Below are 19,031 nucleotides of genomic sequence, written 5' to 3'. Positions count from 1 at the left end.
ACCCTAGATCAAGAAGAAAAAACCACGATAGAGACTGATTTTTGCTATTGATTGATACACAAAGAATAAATAGACAGTGGGAAGCCCTAGGATACTTAAAATTACTAAAATACCCTTAGGGTAACAAGCTATTTTTCGACACTCCCTTCAAGTTGGGGCGTAAATATCAATAAGGCCCAACTTGCTGACACGATAATCAAAGGTTTATCTGAGTAACCTCTTTGTGAGCACATTTGCAATTTGCTGATTTGAGAGAACGTAAGGAATGCATATACTTCCATTGTCTAGTCTTTCCTTGATGAAATGCCTGTCAATCTCAACGTGTTTTGTTCTATCATGCTGAACTGGATTATTCGCAATATTTGTTGCTGCTTTATTGTCATAAAACAGTTTTTTTGGAGCTCACTACCTTAATGAAAATCTGATAACACTTTCATCAACCAGATTTCTTCACATATCCCTAAACTCATGGCTTGATACTCAGCCTCAACACCACTTCTGGCCACAACTCCCTGTTTCTTGCTTCTCCAAGTCACTAGATTACCCCAGACAAATGTGCAATATCCAAATATTGACTTTCTATCAACAACAGACCCTGTCCAGTCAGAATCAGTGTAAGCTTCAATGCAACAGTTATCCTTGAACATTAACCCCTTACCAGGTGTTCCCTTCAAATATCGCAGGATGCGTTCAACTGTTGTCATGTGTTCCTCATAAGAAGCCTGCATAAACTGACTAACAATACTAACTGTATATGATATATCGGGTCTCGTGTGAAATAAGTAGATCAATTTTTCAACTAACCGCCAATACCTTTCTTCGTTGACAGGGACACTGTTACCTTTATTACTAAGCTTTGAATTATATTCAACTGGCGTGTCAGCAGGTTTACACCCGGTCATTCCTATTTCCTTAGGAGATCAATAGTGTATTTCCATTGGGACACTGAAATCCCATCCTTTGACCGAGCTACTTCCATTCCAAGGAAATATCTTAACTTCCTAAGGTCTTTAATCTCGAATTCTTTGGCCATCTTTGTTTTAAGTCTCATAATTTCATCATCATCACCACCAGAATGCACAATATCGTCAACGTACACAATGAGAACTGCAACCTTACCTAAAGTTGACTTCTTTGTAAACAATGTGTGATCTGAGTACCCTTGGGTATATCCTTGTCCTTTGACAAAAGTGGTAAATCTGTCAAACCAGACCCTTGGAGACCGTTTCAACCCATATAGTGACTTCCTCAGTCGGTATACCCGGTGTTTTGAACTGATCCTCAAATTCAGGGGGAGGACTCATGTAGACTTCCTCCTTAAGTTCCCCATTAAGAAATGTATTCTTTACATCCAGTTGATGTAGGGGCCAATCTTTGTTCACTACAACTGATAATAGTACCCGGATAGTATTGAGCTTAGCTACAGGAGAGAATGTCTCAAAGTAATCCACACCAAAGGTTTGAGTAAATCCTTTGGCAACTAACCTGTCCTTGTATCGGTCAATCGTTCCATCAGACTTATACTTTATAGTAAAGACCCATTTGCACCCAACTGTCTTGTGCCCTTTGGGTAGGGTCACTTGATCCTACGTTTTATTTTTCTCAAGTACTCTCATCTCCTCCATGACAGCAATCTTCCACTCAAGAGTTTCCATTGCAGCCTATATGCTACTCGGTACCATCCTTGTATCTAGAATGGTGGTAAAGGCCCTAAACTTGGGTGACAAATTACTATATGTCATGTAACTATGCATAGGGTACTTTGTACATGACCGAGTACCTTTCCTCATAGCTATCGAAAGATCGAAGGATGCATCATGCTCTTCCATACTATCAAGTATCCCATTGTGATCAATAGTCTCCTCTGCCTGGGTTTCACCTTAGAAGTCCCCTTCAAATCAACATCTCTAATATCATTCACATTTTCCAGAATTGTTTCCTAATCATTATTCACCGTTGTCTCTCCATCTGCTATAGTGGTGCTATCAGTATCTTTTCCTCTTTTTTCCTCTCTGCAACTGTTAATCTTAGCACAAGTATCAATATCATTAATTTCAGGAATACACGTACCTGATGCCGGGTCTGACTCATGGATCAGAGCCAGAGATGCGACAGGTGGCGCTGTTTCATTCTTGAGATTCTTCCTATAGTATGTTATCCATGAGACTTGATTGGTAGAAAGAACAGTGTCGACATGTCCAGAAATCGAAGGTGACTCTAAGGGAACTGCATAAGTGGACCAGTTAGCCTCTTCACTAGAGTTCTCTCCCTGAAGATGGCTAATAGGAAAGAATGGTTTGTCCTCAAGGAAGGTGATATCCATGGAAACAAAATATTTATGAGATGACGGGTGGTAATATTTATACCCACGTTGATGGAGCGGATACCCAACAAAGACACATTTTTTTAGCATGAGGAGTGAATTTCATGCGGTTTGGACCATAAGAATGAACAAAGGTAACACAACCAAATACTTGAAGCGGAACATCTGAGATTAAATGAAAAGTTGGGTAAGACTCTTTCAAACAATCTAACGGATTTTGAAAGTTGAGGACCCGGGAGGGCATTCGATTGATTAAGTGAGTGGCAATAAGGATAGCACCCCCCTCCCCCCATAGGTAAGATGGGAGTGATGTGAATAGCATTAAGGTACGGGCAATTTCTACCCAATGACAATTTTTTCCATCGGCTACCCCATTTTGCTGGGGGATGTACGCATACGAACTTCAGTGGGTAATCCCTTTAGAGGTAAGAAAGTCCTGAAAGAAGGCGTTAAAGAATTCTCGCCCATTGTCACTTCTCAAAATACCAATCTTAGCATTAAATTGGGTTTCCACAGTAGCATAGAATTATTATAATACAGACGACATCTAGGACTTATCAATGAGAAGAAAGACCCAAGTAAGCCGAGTGTGATCGTCTATAAAGGTGACAAACCAGCGTTTCTCTGTAGAGGTTGTGGTTAGTGAGGGACTCTAAACATCACTATGAACTAAGGTGAAGGGTATGGATGGTTTGTAGGGCTGAGAGTGAAAAGAGACACGACTCTGTTTGGCACGAATACAAACATCACAGTTTAAAGAGGATTGCGAAATAAATGCGGAAAAAAATATTTCATGTATTGAAAATTTGGATGTCATAAGCAATAATTCCATAATAAAAAGTCATTCTCAGAAGTAGAAAAATTTAAAGAAACGGGTCCTATAATCATTCCTAGAGGAAGCATCATCAGTCAGGAATTAGAGCCCTCTATCATGCCGGACAGTGCCAATCGTCGTTCCCGAGCTCAGATCCTAAAATAAAATAGAGTCGGATGAAAAAATTGCCTGACAACTCAGATCTCTTGCAATTTTACTGATAGATAATAAATTATATGATATCTTAGGAACATGCAATACATCTCGTTGTAGCAAACACTCAAATGGAGATAAATTTCCTTTCCCTGCAATCGGTGCAAATGACCCATCTGCAATTCTAATCCATTTATTACCAGCACTCGGACAGTATGAAAGAAATTGATAAGATGAGCCAGTAAGATGATCTGTCGCCCCTAAGTCAATAATCTAGGGTTTTTTACCGTTAATACTAATAAGGCCAAAAGACTGAATAGTACCTGACTGGGTGATGACACTGACCCCAACTGTACTTAGGTTGGACTTACTGTCTGCTGGGGATTAGTGCTGAGGGTTCTCATTCGTCGAGTCACTCATAAGGGCACGCCTAATGGTTGATTTGTCATGTGACTAGCGACGTTTACTATTCGGAGGTCGTCCATATAGCTTCCAACACTGGTCTTTTATATGCCACAACTTTTTATAATGCTCACAGACAGAAGTGGGCTTCTTATCGCCGTCAAAGCTGGAGAACTTAGTGGCAAAAGCAGCAGTATCAGTAAAGGTAATTACTGGGCTATTCATTGTACTTGATCTGTCTTCCTCCAAACGTATTTCTGAGCAAACTTCCATGAGAGAGGGTATAAGACGTTGCCCCAGAATCCGACTCCAAACGACATCGAACTTCGAATTTAGCCCAGCAAGGAAGTCATATACACGATCAGCTTCCTCAATTTTTGCATACTAAGCTTCGTCATGCGCACACTTCAAGACTATTTCCCTACACAAATCTATCGCTTGCCACAAAAGGGACATTTTATTGAAATAGGACGTTACGTCCATAGTTTCATTCGTGGGCTTGTTTCCATAATGTATAGAGTCGGGATGCATTTTGCCTCTTTGAATAAAGTTGTTGTACAGCATCCCAAATATCTTTGGCAGTTGCAGCATAGAGTAACGGTCTGCCAATTTGGGGTTCCATACTATTAATTAGAACAGATCTCAACAACGAGTCTTCCTCTTTCCAGATTCGTTCCTGAGGGTCTCCTGGTACAGGTTTAAGTATCTCTTCAGTCAAGTACCCAAATTTCTGACGTCATTCCAAGGCCATTCTGATGGATTGAGACCAGGAAAAATAGTTCTGGCCATTCAGCTTTTCTTCAATAATAAATCCTGCAGAATTTCCCATGGATCCATACAGAATATTTGTATTGGGTAAAATAGGGAAGAATTTACCGGGTTATCAGAATATATTGGTATTTTGGCAGAGAATTCTGGTTGAACTGGTTGAGAGTTTGTTCCAAGAACCATTCCGAAATCTGTAATCTACTGCTAGAGATGAGAAAAACGTCGTTGGAGATCATTCGGGCTATGAGCCATTGTAGCTGCTGGAATACCTCGATTCCCCGTAGATTCTCAGCCCAGATTTAGGGAACTGAAGCCGACTGCTGGATTGAAAGTTGAATCGTTTGGTTGCTGGGTTGACGAGCTCACCATCGCGTGAGGATTTTGCTGTGCATATCCAACCGCCGATGCAATCGTGAAGGAGACCGGTGTGCACGGATCGACCGAACTCAGGAACTCAGGGGGTTGCGCCGTCTGCACGCGAGATGACTCAACCAACTGAGACGCCATAGAATGGATCGGTTGTTGTGCTGGGTTTGCTGCCGACTGCTACGTTGCTTTGATCGTCGCGACTTGCTAGATTGATGTGATTGGAGCTGGGTCGGCTAGGGTTGAGATCCAACATCGATTGGATGATTTTAGGCAGTGCAGCGTGGAGATACTGTTTAACGGCTTCTCGTATGGCTGTGGTGATGTCGGCATTTACAGCTCCATTAGTTCCAATGGAGGTTGCTGATAGAGACTCTGGTCTATTCTCATCGATGATGTCTAGGGTTTCATCGCCATGCTCTGATATCATGTTGAAAAAGAGAGAAGAAAAAGAACACAAGGTTTACGTGGAAAACCCTTGATCAGGGAGAAAAACCCACGATAGAGACTGATTTTTTTATTATTGATTGATACATAAAGTACAGGAGAATAGACCAAATAAATAGACAGTGGGAAGCCCTAGGGTACAAAAAATTACTAAAATACCCCTAGGGTAACAAGCTATTTTTCGACATGTGAAATCCTTAATTGATTAAGATTGGGGTTAGTTTCCATGATTGATTAGAACTTATTAGTTTTTCCTTGGTTTATTAGGATTAGAATTAGTTTCTTTGACCAAAGGATTAGAATTAATTTCTTTAATTAAATAGAATTAGAATTAATTTACTTTCCAATTCTCTATAAATAGAGAGATTGTCTTCTTATATTGGCAACTTTTGATTCAACATAAAGACTTTGATTTTATTATGGAGATTTCTCTTCTTTTATCTCCTAGGCTACCTCACTTAATCAGAAACAAAAATCGTTAATTCCAAATTGGCTACACCAAAATACCATACAATCTGCATGGCATAAAAACAGGCATATCTAGATAGCCCCGATCAAATCATTCAGAAACATTTGAAACACAAATATATAGTTACAAATAACAATTTTAGCAACAAAACTCAACATATCAAACCATTCAGATCTTTTAGAAGTTTTTAGAAGTAACCAAAACAAACATAGAATCACTTTGTTAATTTGCAGGCCCAAATGAGGCTTGTTTCATGAGCTGATTCACAACACTTAATGAGTTAGTGATAATTGTCGTGTATGGTAAGGGAAATTTTATCTTCTTTCTTTCATTCTTATTTTCTTACAAATATCAAAACGAGAGAGAGAAAGAGTTTCTTACCATTTTCTCTCTCTGTTCATTCGAGGGTTTTGAGACTTTACTTCATCTTCTTCGTGTTTCTAGTGGAGAACTCAAACATGCAATCAAAGATTATTTTAGAAGAAGAAGAAGAGATGAACATTGTGATGTATAGTGGTTTGATGATTAAGTTCACCTACATCCACTTACAAACATGATCTTCAAGATTTTATTAATTCTTCAAGAATACAGATCACAAGACTTCACAGCTTTTACAGATAAGTTTTCTTTTTCAGCTCTCCTCTCTATATTTATCTTTTCTAAAACATAACACTTTTTCGTGAAGAGTTTAAAGTATATATGATGAATATAAAATCTTTTTCTGTTTTATCCAACCATAACAACAAATAGATTTCGAGAGTTTAAAATAATATTTCAACACCTAAATCCAATTTGAAAAGGAAAATATAGCAATAACCCATGCCAAAAAAAAAACTCCAAACTTTGGTGGTTGGGATTTCGAAAATGTCCGAACTTGCAGATCTAAACACTAATCGTTATAGGTAAGCTGATTTGAAACCAATAAGTGTAGGAAACGACAAGACCCTCAGAACGAAGAATAGCAAATGGTCAAGTAAAGAAGAAAACCTGCAAAATGGAAACTCGTTATAGGCTGAGTCGTGGAACTCGCTCACTTAAGATGTTTCGCAACTCTGCACAAGTGTGCAAAAGGTCTGGAATATTGCCACGTCGTCAGGATAAAATAGCCAAAAAAATTCGATCGGAACACACACTCTTTCTAACCCACTGATCGGAAAACGAAAAATTACTGAAGGCCACACCTCAGCCTCAAAACGTGCAAGGCTCGTACGGACAACTACCAAACCTACCAAACCCACATTGGTCTATCTTCTCACTCTCTCCAAAACATGGTACCCCTAGGGCCAAACCCAAAGCTCAATGGAGTACATAAGGGAGGCTTCCAAATCAAAATTTTCCAATGTGGGATTCTCCAACACAGGTTGATTCCCTTTATTTTTTAAAATTATATTTTCACCCAACAATAAGAGTATAGGTTAATGTTGAAACTCGTCAAAGCTTACCCCCAAGTAAAAAAAACTGCTGCAATTTACAACTTTGTCGGAAAAATGTGACATGCAACTTATTGTTCACGTTGGAGTATCAAAAAAAAAAAAAAAAAAAAGAAACAATACCTGGAAAGCCCAAAGGAAGTCATCGAAGTCATGCTCATAACGCTAGTTAGATTCGTGGGTGATTGTAGACTGTCATCAATGACCGAGATGAGCGTTCGCGAGGGTGTGAAACTCCTGTTAACGTTCGTGGAGGAAGGAAACGCAGAAAACTACATCAACCTAATGGGGGAAGACTTATCGTCGAGTTCATTGCCGGCTTCTAAGTGTGGGTAAGGTCGCCGACGAAGAAGATTGGAATGGGGTGGCCACCGGCCGATTACAATGGAAGAGGCTGATTACGACGATGAAGTCTTTATGGCTTTCATGCGTTCCCATCCCATGTGGTTGATATCGTCTGTCCATCATTATTTCATGACAGTTTGTATTTTATAGCTCGTGTGGCTTAATGTTTACATAAATCAATGCTATGTATGAAATATGCTTACGAGAATATCTTTCCATTTTATCTCGCATCTTTTTAATAAACTAGTTTAATAACACATACAAACTAGTAATATTTAAAATAGTAGTATGCTAGAACATATAAATAAATTTAAAAGTTAATATAAAAAAATTATTTATTTATGTGTTTTATTAATTGAACTATTTTTTATTTTTTTAACTAATAATTTACTTTTTTAAATTACCAATTAGATCATTATCATTACAATATAAAATACATAGTATATATGGGGAGATTTTCAAAAATAGAAAAATAAAATAAACTATTTACACAAAATAGTAAAAGTCTATCACCTATAGACGCTGATAGAAGTCTATCAGTAATTTTTGTAAATAGTTTGACATTTTTTCTATTTATAAAACTTTTCCGAAAATGTATGGGCAAATCAAATTTAAAATTTTGTGTTTTTTGAATTAATTTCACAATTATTTGCCATATAGTTTTGATGTTTATTATTTTAAATATTTAGGTTTGCTTTTTTACTTGTATAGGTTTATATACAATTATATTATGTTTTAGATCGACATTTGATAACCAGTAAATAATAAATTTTAAAATAGTTCATAATAAAAGTGATAGATATCCTTAACATGACTTGATATAATATAAAAATAAATCTAAAAGAATGAAGATGGAGAAAAATAAATTGTTGAAGATTATATATTCTATGAAATCAACTTAATTTTATTAGAGTGAACTATTAGAATTAAATAAATGCAATAAGATCAAACAAATTTAAAAAAATGAAAGTTGGATAAAACAAATATGTTGGAGATCATATATTTTGTGGAATGAAATGAATTTTATTAGGTTGTATTATTATAAAACAAAATGCAATGAGTTGAACAAAATTAAAAAAAAAAAAAAAAATTAGGTAAAACAAATATGGTGAATATTGTGTAAAATCTATAAAATCAAATAAATTTTATTGAGGTGAATCTTTGTATCTAAGTACATTGCAATTAAATTTTAAAAAAAATAAAGAAAAAATCGAGTAAAACAGACTATGCCTAATGTTCCTTATTTGGCTTAGATTATTTAGCAGTTTCATTCCTCCTTCACATAGTGCTCTTCTTTTCAATTTTCATGCCAAATAAGAAATACAAAAAAATTGAATGAGTCACCAAAAGTTAGAAAAAACAAATTTAAATAAATCGTACACATTTATCCCTAATTATAATAATAATAAAAAAAAATAATGAACAAATTGCCCTTTATTTGTATCAATCCTTTCAATGAAGTCAATGTGTGCCGACACAAATCATCAAATACCTGCTATATACTTCTTATTTGAAACTCAAATCTCATCTCTCATGTAAACTCCTGAAGCAGATCCCTCCAAAAATTAAAAAGCAAAACTCAAAATAAAAATAAATAAAAAAAAAAAACAAATAAACACATTTCAATTCAACATTAAAAAAATTACATTTTGCAAAGATCCATTATCTAAATACATTGAGAAGATTTTCCCCCCGTTATGCGTTTGGTTTTTTTCATATAAATAAATTTTTAAATCAACCCCCCAACAAAGTCTAAAAGCAAACAAACATAGATTTTTTCTTCGTTTCGTGTTTGAGTTTTTGGATTAAAAAATTTCTAAATCAAATCTCTTCAGACTTTTTTTTTAAAAAAAAATTAGATTTCAATACAATATCCAATAAAAAAATGCGAAAAATAACAAAACTAATTTCTTTTATTGTTCATCATTTAGGGTTTGGATGGGCGATCCATATCCATTTTCACAAAGTGATCTATTGATATTATTTCTTTTGGACTCCTTCAATTTAGTAGTGAAGTGAAGTGAGGTAGAAGAGAGAGTTGAATGCCCATGACCAAAACTTAGACTCCAAATGAAAGAAGTTATAAATATGTGCTTATTTATTTGTATTTCTTTGATGAAAGATTTCGTTTGAGTTGCATTGTTTCATAAATGAGGGGTCTTTCCGTGGAGGGTTTTAATTGGCGCATCCTATCTCGAAGAGTCACATAAAGTCAAAATCAATTACACTTATTTGACTTAAGACTTTATTTTTTAAATATATAAATTTATTTTGTAAACTAAAAATTGGAAAAATCACATTCGTTATCTTTCAAATGGACACCTACACTCAAGTCACAACCACTCAATAATGGTTGAATTCTTAGTCAAATTCCAAAAATAAAAACTACCTTTTGAAAACCACTTTTTTTTAGTTCTCAAAATTTAGCTTGGTTTTTTAAACCATTAATGACAAAGGTTGTAAAAAACAAAAACAAAAAATAGTTATCAAAAGAGTCTTAACTATTGTTTCATAGGTTAATTCTTTGATATATAATTCTTTCAACCTAATGATTTTTTTAGGGGAAAAAAAGAATGAAAGGAAAATATTGGAAATAAAAGCCAATTTTTTAAAAATGAATCTTGTAATTTTCCAAAAAAAATATCGTTTGTTAATTTTTTTATTTGAAATCCCAAATAATACAATACCTATAAATTTATAAGGGTATTCAATTTTATTAATTCAATAAAAGTTAAAAGGAATTTAATGTTTTTGTAGATTTATTGTTGAAACCAAATACATAAAAGGAGCTACTAAATAAATAATTAGATAATGGCTACTAATAATTATTGCTTTAAATTAGTTTTAAAAAAATCTTTAAATTAGTTTTTTTTTAAAAATCATTCTTTTAGATTTTTTTAATATATAAGGCAATAAATAAGCAATTCTAGAAAAAGTATTTCAAAAACATAAAATATAAGTATTTTGATATCCAATCCAATTGTTTCATTTAAGTGACGATATCAAACTTCAAGTTTGACCTTTTTAAAATTTCAGTTGATGCCACCGTGTCCGCAAGATATTTGATTATTCCTTTTTTTTAAAAAAAAAAATGTTCCTCGAAGGAACAAAAAAACCACCGTGAGTAAGGAAACAAAGAAAATTTGAGAGTGAGTCTTCCTCCCTTTCTTCATTCTTCTCTTAAACTACGATTGAGTTTCTACAAAATAAATAAATAAAAATAAAACAATTTTCTCTCCTTAAATCCATGCAAATTCAATATTAAAGTGTTTGACTTGTTAAAATCTAAAAAAATAAATAAAATTAAATTTAAAAAATAAAACTTTTAGTGAGATGACTTCACAGTTGATTTGTATGAGTAAGGAAATAAAGGGAGAATTTGATAGTGAATCCTTTTCTTCGTCTTCCTCCCTTCATCATTTATGAAACTGCAATTAAGTTTCTATTGTTGCGTTTTTTTTCTTTGCTCGGAAAATTCGTCATCACCTTCGACCTCCTTTGATTTGTCGTCCATAACCACAAAAATAGGGAAATACAGTTGAAAAGGGAGGAGTAAATGAAATTAAATGGAAAGTTAGTGAACGTACATCAAACACAAAATATGATAATTAAACCAAATCATTTACTAACCCTTAAATCTAAAATTATGAAATAGTGGAAATGCTACGAAAGGATGAGTTGAATCATAACCAACCATTAAATATAATTCCATTTATTATTTAAAAAAATTGAAGGATATAATAGGTATATGTTGGATAATAAAGGGCAAAATAGGAATACAAAATTCTTCCATTTTGACCCCTTTTAATGTGGTAAGTATATGTGTATATATATATATATACACCCCAAATAGCCCTCACAGGAAAAGCATTGATGTTACTTGTCAAGTTGTCATCTGAAACTGGAATAAAATAATGATGATTACCAAAACATCATTTCCTACTTAAATTTTAAAATATCAGAAAAATAAATTAATACATAAAGTTTCAATCAACTTTATATTATTCCCTCCCATGTTCTTTTTCAATGTTCTTTCTCAACCATCATTCTTATATTCCCATTCGAATTTAACAAAGAAGAGAAGAAAAACATATCTGTAAATATAAAAAGAGAGTATATTGATCCGATCTACAAATTTTACTTGAAATGATAATCGAAAATGATTAGCTTGATTAGAGTTTAATTATTATGTTTGTTTTATTTTGTTGAAAGATGTTTATTAAAAAAAAAAAAAAAAAAGATTTTTTTGAGGTTGGGGAGATATGGAGAGAGGAGTTTGAAATTTTTAGGAAAATCTTCTATAAAAAAATAGTACAATCCTTTTATATTTGAAAATCAAAACCACCTATTCTTTTTCCTCTCTTTTCATAATCTAATTTTATTATATTTATTCTTCTTTTATTGTATTATTTTGATCTATGAAGTACAGATACGACTGCACGATACGGATACAGCGATTCGTCAATTTCTAAAAAACTAAGATACGGATACTTCTAAGGATACGTCACTTTTTTTTATGTACTTTTTTAATATATATATTTCTAAAAAAAAAAGATATAAAAGATACATTTTTTTCTTTAAAAAATCTAGGATATAGATAAATTTAGAATAATAATACACAAAATAGAATACAAACACTAAAATACAATAAAAAAAAAAAAAGCAACATCTAAGATGAAGTATTAACTTATATTTTGGTGGACTGAGATTAGATGATTCTATTCTATGGTTTGGTCCGTTATTTATTTATTTTTCTTTTAGTTTTGTATTTGATTAGTGAGCTTTTTAAATAGGTTAGCTAATTTTATATTGTGAAATATTATATATGCATAGAAATAGATACGTAAATCGCGTGTCAGATGCGTATCTGTGGAAAGTATCTGATCCGTGTCTGATACTGATTTTTTGTCTCACATGAAGTATCTATGTTTCATAGATTTTGATGAATGTTTATTTTATTTATTTTTTTCTTTTGTAATTTGTGGGTGGGAGAATTGACCTTCTCACCTCGTGATGGACATTACATACTTTTTGTCATTCAATATTCAAATTTCACTATTTTTTTATTATTTTGTAAAATCATGTAAATATTTACTATTTAAAATAAATGAAAAATATTGCATAAAGTATTCAAATTTCACCATAAAAATATATGTTCTAGAAATTTGTGACCACATGCATTGCACGTGCTTTTTAACTAGAATCGTCTAAAAGAGGTTAGGGGAGAAACTTTTGATTTTCTGAATGACTCCTTTTAGATGATGGTCATAGGGTTATCTCAGTAATTTGTTATTTTCTACTATTTTTTCCTCACACCTAAAAAAATATTTTTAAAATATCATATTTTATCTCTAACTAAGTTCTATTCCATGTTAAATAAAGAAAATTATTTTTTTAAAAAAAATCACATCTTATCTCTAACTAATATCTATTTTACATTAAGTAAAGCAAAAAAAAATTAAAAAATCACATTTTATCTCTAACCAACCTCTACTTCAGAGGATTTTTTTTTAAAAAAAAAAAAAAATTATCTCTAAATCAAATCAATTTAGGGTTTTAAATGTAAATTTTCTCTATAAATAGTGAGTTAAAACTTTAGTTTCCATGAGGTATCTCTTTTTTGTGGTTTTAATTTTGTTAACTCACTCTCCCCAATTTTTTTGTTGATTTTTTTATAGCGGATATATGTTCTTTAATTTCTTTAAACATTATTGCTACATTTTTGTGTTTTTTCCTTATTCTTTAACATTATACGTTTTTTTTTTGTAGATACTAGGCATCGTCTACAATTTTTCTACTTTAGATATCTCTTCTCTTTTCAAACATTTTTTCTTTTCTTTTCATTTTAGGACTATATGTAGTTGGATATCACACCTCCATTTTTTTTTATATTTGTTTAAGGAATGTCATATTTTCAATTTTTTCTTTTTTTTTTTCTTATCATTTAATGTGAATTGTGTTTTTTTAATATTTGTGTGGGATTTGGATTTAGATTGAATAGTTTTTTTAAATAAAAAATAGTCATTTTTTAAGTAAGTTAAATAGTAGTTATAAATATATTAGAAATATGTTTTTATTTGGTTTAAATACTATTTTGGTCCTATACTTTAGTTTTTGTTCATTTTTGTTCTTGTACTTTTAGAATGTTCATTTTAGTCTTTATACGTTTGATTTTGGTTTAATTTGGTCTCTATACTTTCGAAATGTTCATTTGGTGTTAGTACTTTTAATTTTAGTTCATTTTAGTCCTTGAACTTTCAAAAGTGATCATTTTGATCCATTAAAAATGAAGTGAAGGGACCAAGTGTTCACTTTTTAAAAGTACAAGGACCAAAATGAACAAAAATTGAAAGTTTGATGACCAAAATGAACATTTTGTAAGTATAAATCAAAATGAACCAAAGATGATAGTATAAAGACCAAAATGAATATTTTGAAACTACGAGGACTAAAATGAACCAAAATCACAAGTACAGGGATCAAAGTATTATTTAAATCTTTTTATTTCTAATAAAATTGATTAGCTTTTATCTTAAAGTTCTTATTATAAATGAAAAAATTATTAGTTTATTTGTTCTATTACTATTAAAGATTTGAACTAAAAGATAACAAATTCAATTAAAAAACTGAAGAAAAAAAAAACAGTTAAAAAAGTATTAATTCAAATTTGTTTCGAGTAATATGAAAAATTTTCAAAAAATATATGTAAAGAAAAAAATACTATCAAGTATAAGACTCATATAATGCAAATTTTATTTTTAACATTATGAAAAAAAGTGCAACTTACGTAGTTTAAATAGAGAAGATTGTTAACTTTTACTATTAAGTAATTTATTAATGTCATATTTGACCTTAATTTAAAATTAAACTGGTTGACAAATTCAAAATTAAATGATAATGAATCTAGTTTGATGAGAGAGATTTTTTTAATTCACATAATCTAAAAGAGTACATATCAATTATTATTTTTACTTATTTATTTTTGGTACTTGGTCAAGACATTAAAGGGGAGAAATTGGTACATTATGTAAAAAGTAGTAGTAATAATAATACGATTTTTTATAATAATAATAATAATGTAGGCCTATAGAATAGAGAAATTGCCAAAAATAGTCCAAAAAATGAGGATTAAAGTTTCATAGAATGCATTTTATTTGTGAATGTTACTAGGACTCTTTAGGTAGTTTTTTTTTTTTTTTAATCAAAATGAACATTGTTTAACTAATATAGTGTTTAATCTCGAGGTCAAATATTCGACTCCCCATCTTACCTATTTAATTCAATACCTTTGCAAAAAAAAAAAAAGTTTTTTTCTTGCATCTTCTCGTTGAGAGCGATAGAAATCTCAACACTTTATTTTGGATCTTTTCTCACTTCTTCTTATACGAAAAAATTCAAATTTGGTTTTGGATCTTTTCTCACTTCTTCTTATACGAAAAAATTCATTAGAAATAAATTGCAAGAGAAAATACATAAACTCAAAATTTTAGGTGCTAGAATTTTTCTTGCGGTACAAAAAAATTTACATAAATTAAAAACTTGAGATGTTTGAATTATTTCAAAAGTTTAAGAAATTGGTTGATAATTTTTTCTTGCACTTTTTTATCACTCGATTAAAAAAAATAAATTAATTAAAAAAAATTAACTTAAAAAAAGAAAAAAGAAAAAAAAGAAGAAAGAAGCCTACTATATAAGTTAAAGAAAATGTAAGAGAATTAGGGTGAAAAAATGTTGAAATGAAAAGTAAGAAAACCAAAATTACATGACAAAATTTAAGCCTTACTAGAAATTTTAGAGAATGGAGAATGAGATGGTAAATGTGTAAAAGTTGAGACAAACTACTGAGAGAGAGGTTGAAAGAGAGATGAGAAATATGATAATAATAATAATGAGGATTTTACTTCAAAGGACAAAATAGTAATTTCATAACCAAAGTCCTATGAGTCTTTAAAAATGAAAGTTGCCATACATGTCTTTAATTTATTTACTTTTTTACTATATTTGGCAATTTCGCCATATAATGAGGAGTAAAAATGAGATGGATCACCTTTACCATAAATTAAGATTTTCAAATTTGAAGTGAGTATCACATTTTAGGTTGTTTTCAAATAAAGAAAAATTGGTCATCTTTTCACATTTTAGGTGGAGTCTTTTTAAATATAAAAAAATATTTAAAAATATTTATACTTTATAGCAAAAAGTTTCAAAAGTATTGTACTTTTGAAACTTTTTGCTATAAAATGTAAATATTATTGAGTTTTTTCTATTTATAAGAATTTCCCTTTTAGGGTTCTATCTATTTCGACAGTGACAGTTTGCTAAACTTGAAAATATTTTTTAACAATTTTACCAATTAAAACAATTACCACACATTTTATTCCCATCTTTTACTTTGGTAAACACCATCCAAGAAAATGAAGTTGGTTGCATAATTTTTATTCTCATTCCGTGATTAAAATTCTAATAAATTCATATATATATTGATGCATCCATACCATGCGATAAAATGAATGTTGAATAATGAGTTCTAACACACTGTTTTATCTAGTTAAATCCAAGAATAATCTCAATTAGAGTGGGTCAAGAAGATTATTCACTAACATTTTTTAAGCAAATATATAAATCATGCATTCAAGCAATGCACTCGATATGATAACCTACACCTTTCAGCATACATAGCTACAATATTCTATTTATAGGATGCATGCGATGAGTGTACATTGCAAAAGATATTTATTTATTTCTAAAGAACCTCTCTTCTTGTTTTATGAGTTCTAAATCTCTAGTTCTTTCAAACCTAGATTTAATCTACTTAGAATAATCTCTCAAGTTATTCAAGCATTTCAATAAATATGCATAAAACAAGTTGAACGTATGGTTTACATATTGTTTAGTTCATGTTAGCTAAATGCTTCTCAACCCATGAATGATTTAGTTATCCATAATAAAAATAGAAAAGTTGTACATTATTCTTTTAATTAAGTTGTACATTATTCTTCTAATTGATAAATAAATATTTTTTTTTCCTTTCAGATCATGGCTTTAAACCCATGACCTGTTGATCCCGATGTTTTGTACAACCAGTCCATTCATCGATCATCTGTTGTATGGCGAGATCGTACTGCTAGAGAAATATCTTGCAGGCGTCGAGAGGCAGTTCTCCAGCGCACTATCTCAATCCACCATCGAATACTACCTTACTGCACATATCTGGATTCTATGGGGTTGCCAGATTGGGATTTATTTAGTTGGACTGGCATCTGGTCGAGAGATGGAGGCCCAAGACGCATACATTTCATATGTCTGTTGGAGAATGCACTATCACTCTACAAGACATAGAAGTGTTGTTGGGGTTACCTGTTGACGGTGAGCCGGTCACCGGAGTGATGTACGATGATTGGTCATAAGTTTGTCAACTGTACCTCGGTGTGACCCCACCTGCCGACAAAATTAAAGGATCGAGGTTAAGTTTGATATGGTTAGGAACACAATTCCGTGAGCTCACATATGATGCAGACGAGAAAACCGTCATAAGATATGCGCAAGCATATATACTACAAATGATAGATGGAAGTCTGTTTTCCGACAAATCAAGTCATTTTGTTTACTTGATGTTCCTGCCACTATTAGCTAACCTCTATGATGTGGGACAGTATTCGTGGGGTGGAGCATGTTTGACATGGTTGTATAGATAACTATGAAAAGCAACAAAATCTGAGGTTCGAGAGATACCTGGGCCTCTCATACTTTTGCAACTATGGGCTTGGGAGCGATTTCCAACGATGGGCTACGACATGTTAATGATGCTCAGTTAGCTGGACGAGCCTACGATTCTCGGTATGTTGTTTTAATTCAATTTAATTTTTATATCACTGATTTAGTTAATTTAGATTCAAAATTATCAATTTAAAATTTTAGGTGGAAAGACAAATTTTGTGTGACTAGAAAAGCCACACATGTAGTCAGCCAGATACATGTTTGATCTGCTTCAACCTGATCAGGTACATTACACTGAACCTAATTGATTATTTTATACACATTTTTATTGTATTTTTCTTTAATGTTCTCCAATATAATATTTTATGTTTCAGGTTATTTGGGAGTCGTACAAAATTATTATGCACACTTTGCCCAATTTCTGTACGAATGGTCAAATATATGGCGGACGATGAGTCCTCTTATATATTTTCACATTGGTGAGTGGCATCTTCCTGACAGGATGATGAGACAATTCGGTTTTCAGCAGGATGTCCCATCGCCTTGTAATACTGAACCTCCTACATGATATTGACTTAAAGACTGTAAATTGGTCCGAAAAAGTTGCACATTTAGTATTGCGATGACACTATCGTACAAGGTTTATTGCAGTGGGGGTTTCTATTGAACAGTTTGACAGGGATGTCACTTAAGACTACATTCATTGGTATAATAATACCACAAGGTGTTATGTCACTCACTGGGAGCAACTGTGGGTCATCTGGTAAATGAATGAATATTATCTAATTATTTTTAATTTAAATTTATTTTAAATATTATCTAATTGTTTTATAATTCACAGAGATCGAACAACAGTAGATTTTGTGATGTTGCGAATGATTCGAACCAGGTTCTTGCTATATGTAGTGACAACCAAAGCTATATGGAGGAGATACATTATATGTACAATATACTTATTGTTCCTCCACCAGCTCCTAGACGTAGAGAACCTGTACGGGAAGAGGATGAGTTTGATGAGGTTGCCCATAATGTAGAAGAGTTGCTCCTGTGATGCAGACGCAGAGTCAAACTGATTATGTTAGTCTGATTATGATGATGCCAGCATTTGGTTCAGGACATTATGACTTAGAGGCTGGTCCTTCGTCTTCATACGTGCATGGACATGGTTGGGTCGTGGAGAGCATAATGAATATTTATATCATGAAGCGTCTGGAGAGGTACCAGAGCAATATCAAGAAGAACCAGAGCAACCTCAAATTCAAAGTCAATGACGACAACCAGCTCGAAATCGACAACGTCCGCCTTGTGGGACACATTGATTTTTGTAATTATTTTTATATAAATGAGATATTTTAATTTACACTTTTTTTATTTTTATGAGATATTATTTTTTTAATTTATTCTTTTTAGAGTTTAAATAAAATAATAAAATATTTTTAGAAATTATTTTTATAAAATAGAAAANATGAGATATTATTTTTTTAATTTATTCTTTTTAGAGTTTAAATAAAATAATAAAATATTTTTAGAAATTATTTTTATAAAATAGAAAATTAAAAAAAAAACACAAAGGTCGAATGTCTAAATTATTAAAAAAAAAAAAAAAAAGGATAAAGGTCGAATGTCTAAATTATTGAACCCTTGACCTATTTAAAAAAAAAAAAAAAATATTTTTCTAAATAGTTTAAAAAAATACAATATTTTTATAACTGGTTTTTAAAACTAGCATATTCTTTTAATTTTTCCCATATCCATATATGGTGCAAAAATTTAAACTAAATAATTTTGTCAAATATA

General features: G+C 31.7%; 2 protein-coding genes across 2 annotated transcripts; both read right to left on the bottom strand.

Annotated features, from left to right (window-relative positions):
* Positions 1-410: 410 nt before the first annotated feature.
* LOC120079125 (secreted RxLR effector protein 161-like) lies at positions 411-902 on the bottom strand. Its single transcript, XM_039033307.1, has one exon. It carries the CDS (start codon positions 900-902, stop codon positions 411-413), a length of 492 nt encoding a protein of 163 aa, XP_038889235.1.
* A 2,841-nt stretch (positions 903-3,743) lies between these two features.
* On the bottom strand, positions 3,744-4,643 carry LOC120079124. The gene is made up of 3 exons (XM_039033306.1): positions 4,569-4,643; positions 4,252-4,422; positions 3,744-4,076 (listed from the first exon to the last, which is right to left on the bottom strand). Exons 1-3 carry the CDS (start codon positions 4,641-4,643, stop codon positions 3,744-3,746), a joined length of 579 nt encoding a protein of 192 aa, XP_038889234.1.
* Positions 4,644-19,031: the final 14,388 nt, after the last annotated feature.

This window comes from Benincasa hispida, chromosome 6 (genome assembly GCF_009727055.1).
Source record: "Benincasa hispida cultivar B227 chromosome 6, ASM972705v1, whole genome shotgun sequence".
Classification (NCBI taxonomy): Eukaryota; Viridiplantae; Streptophyta; class Magnoliopsida; order Cucurbitales; family Cucurbitaceae; genus Benincasa; species Benincasa hispida.
Note: the sequence above shows the minus strand (reverse complement) of the source record. Positions and strands in the feature narration are given on the sequence as shown.

Excerpts from the sequence above, each read along its gene's own strand:
- LOC120079125 (XM_039033307.1), bottom strand. The coding sequence starts at position 902 with ATGACCGGGTGTAAACCTGCTGACACGCCAGTTGAATATAATTCAAAG.
- LOC120079124 (XM_039033306.1), bottom strand. The coding sequence starts at position 4,643 with ATGGTTCTTGGAACAAACTCTCAACCAGTTCAACCAGAATTCTCTGCC. Across the intron at positions 4,423-4,568 it reads CAATATATTCTGATAACCCG|AAATTTGGGTACTTGACTGA; the intron begins GTAAATTCTTCC and ends GAATGACGTCAG. Across the intron at positions 4,077-4,251 it reads CCAAAGATATTTGGGATGCT|TATGCAAAAATTGAGGAAGC; the intron begins GTACAACAACTT and ends GACGAAGCTTAG.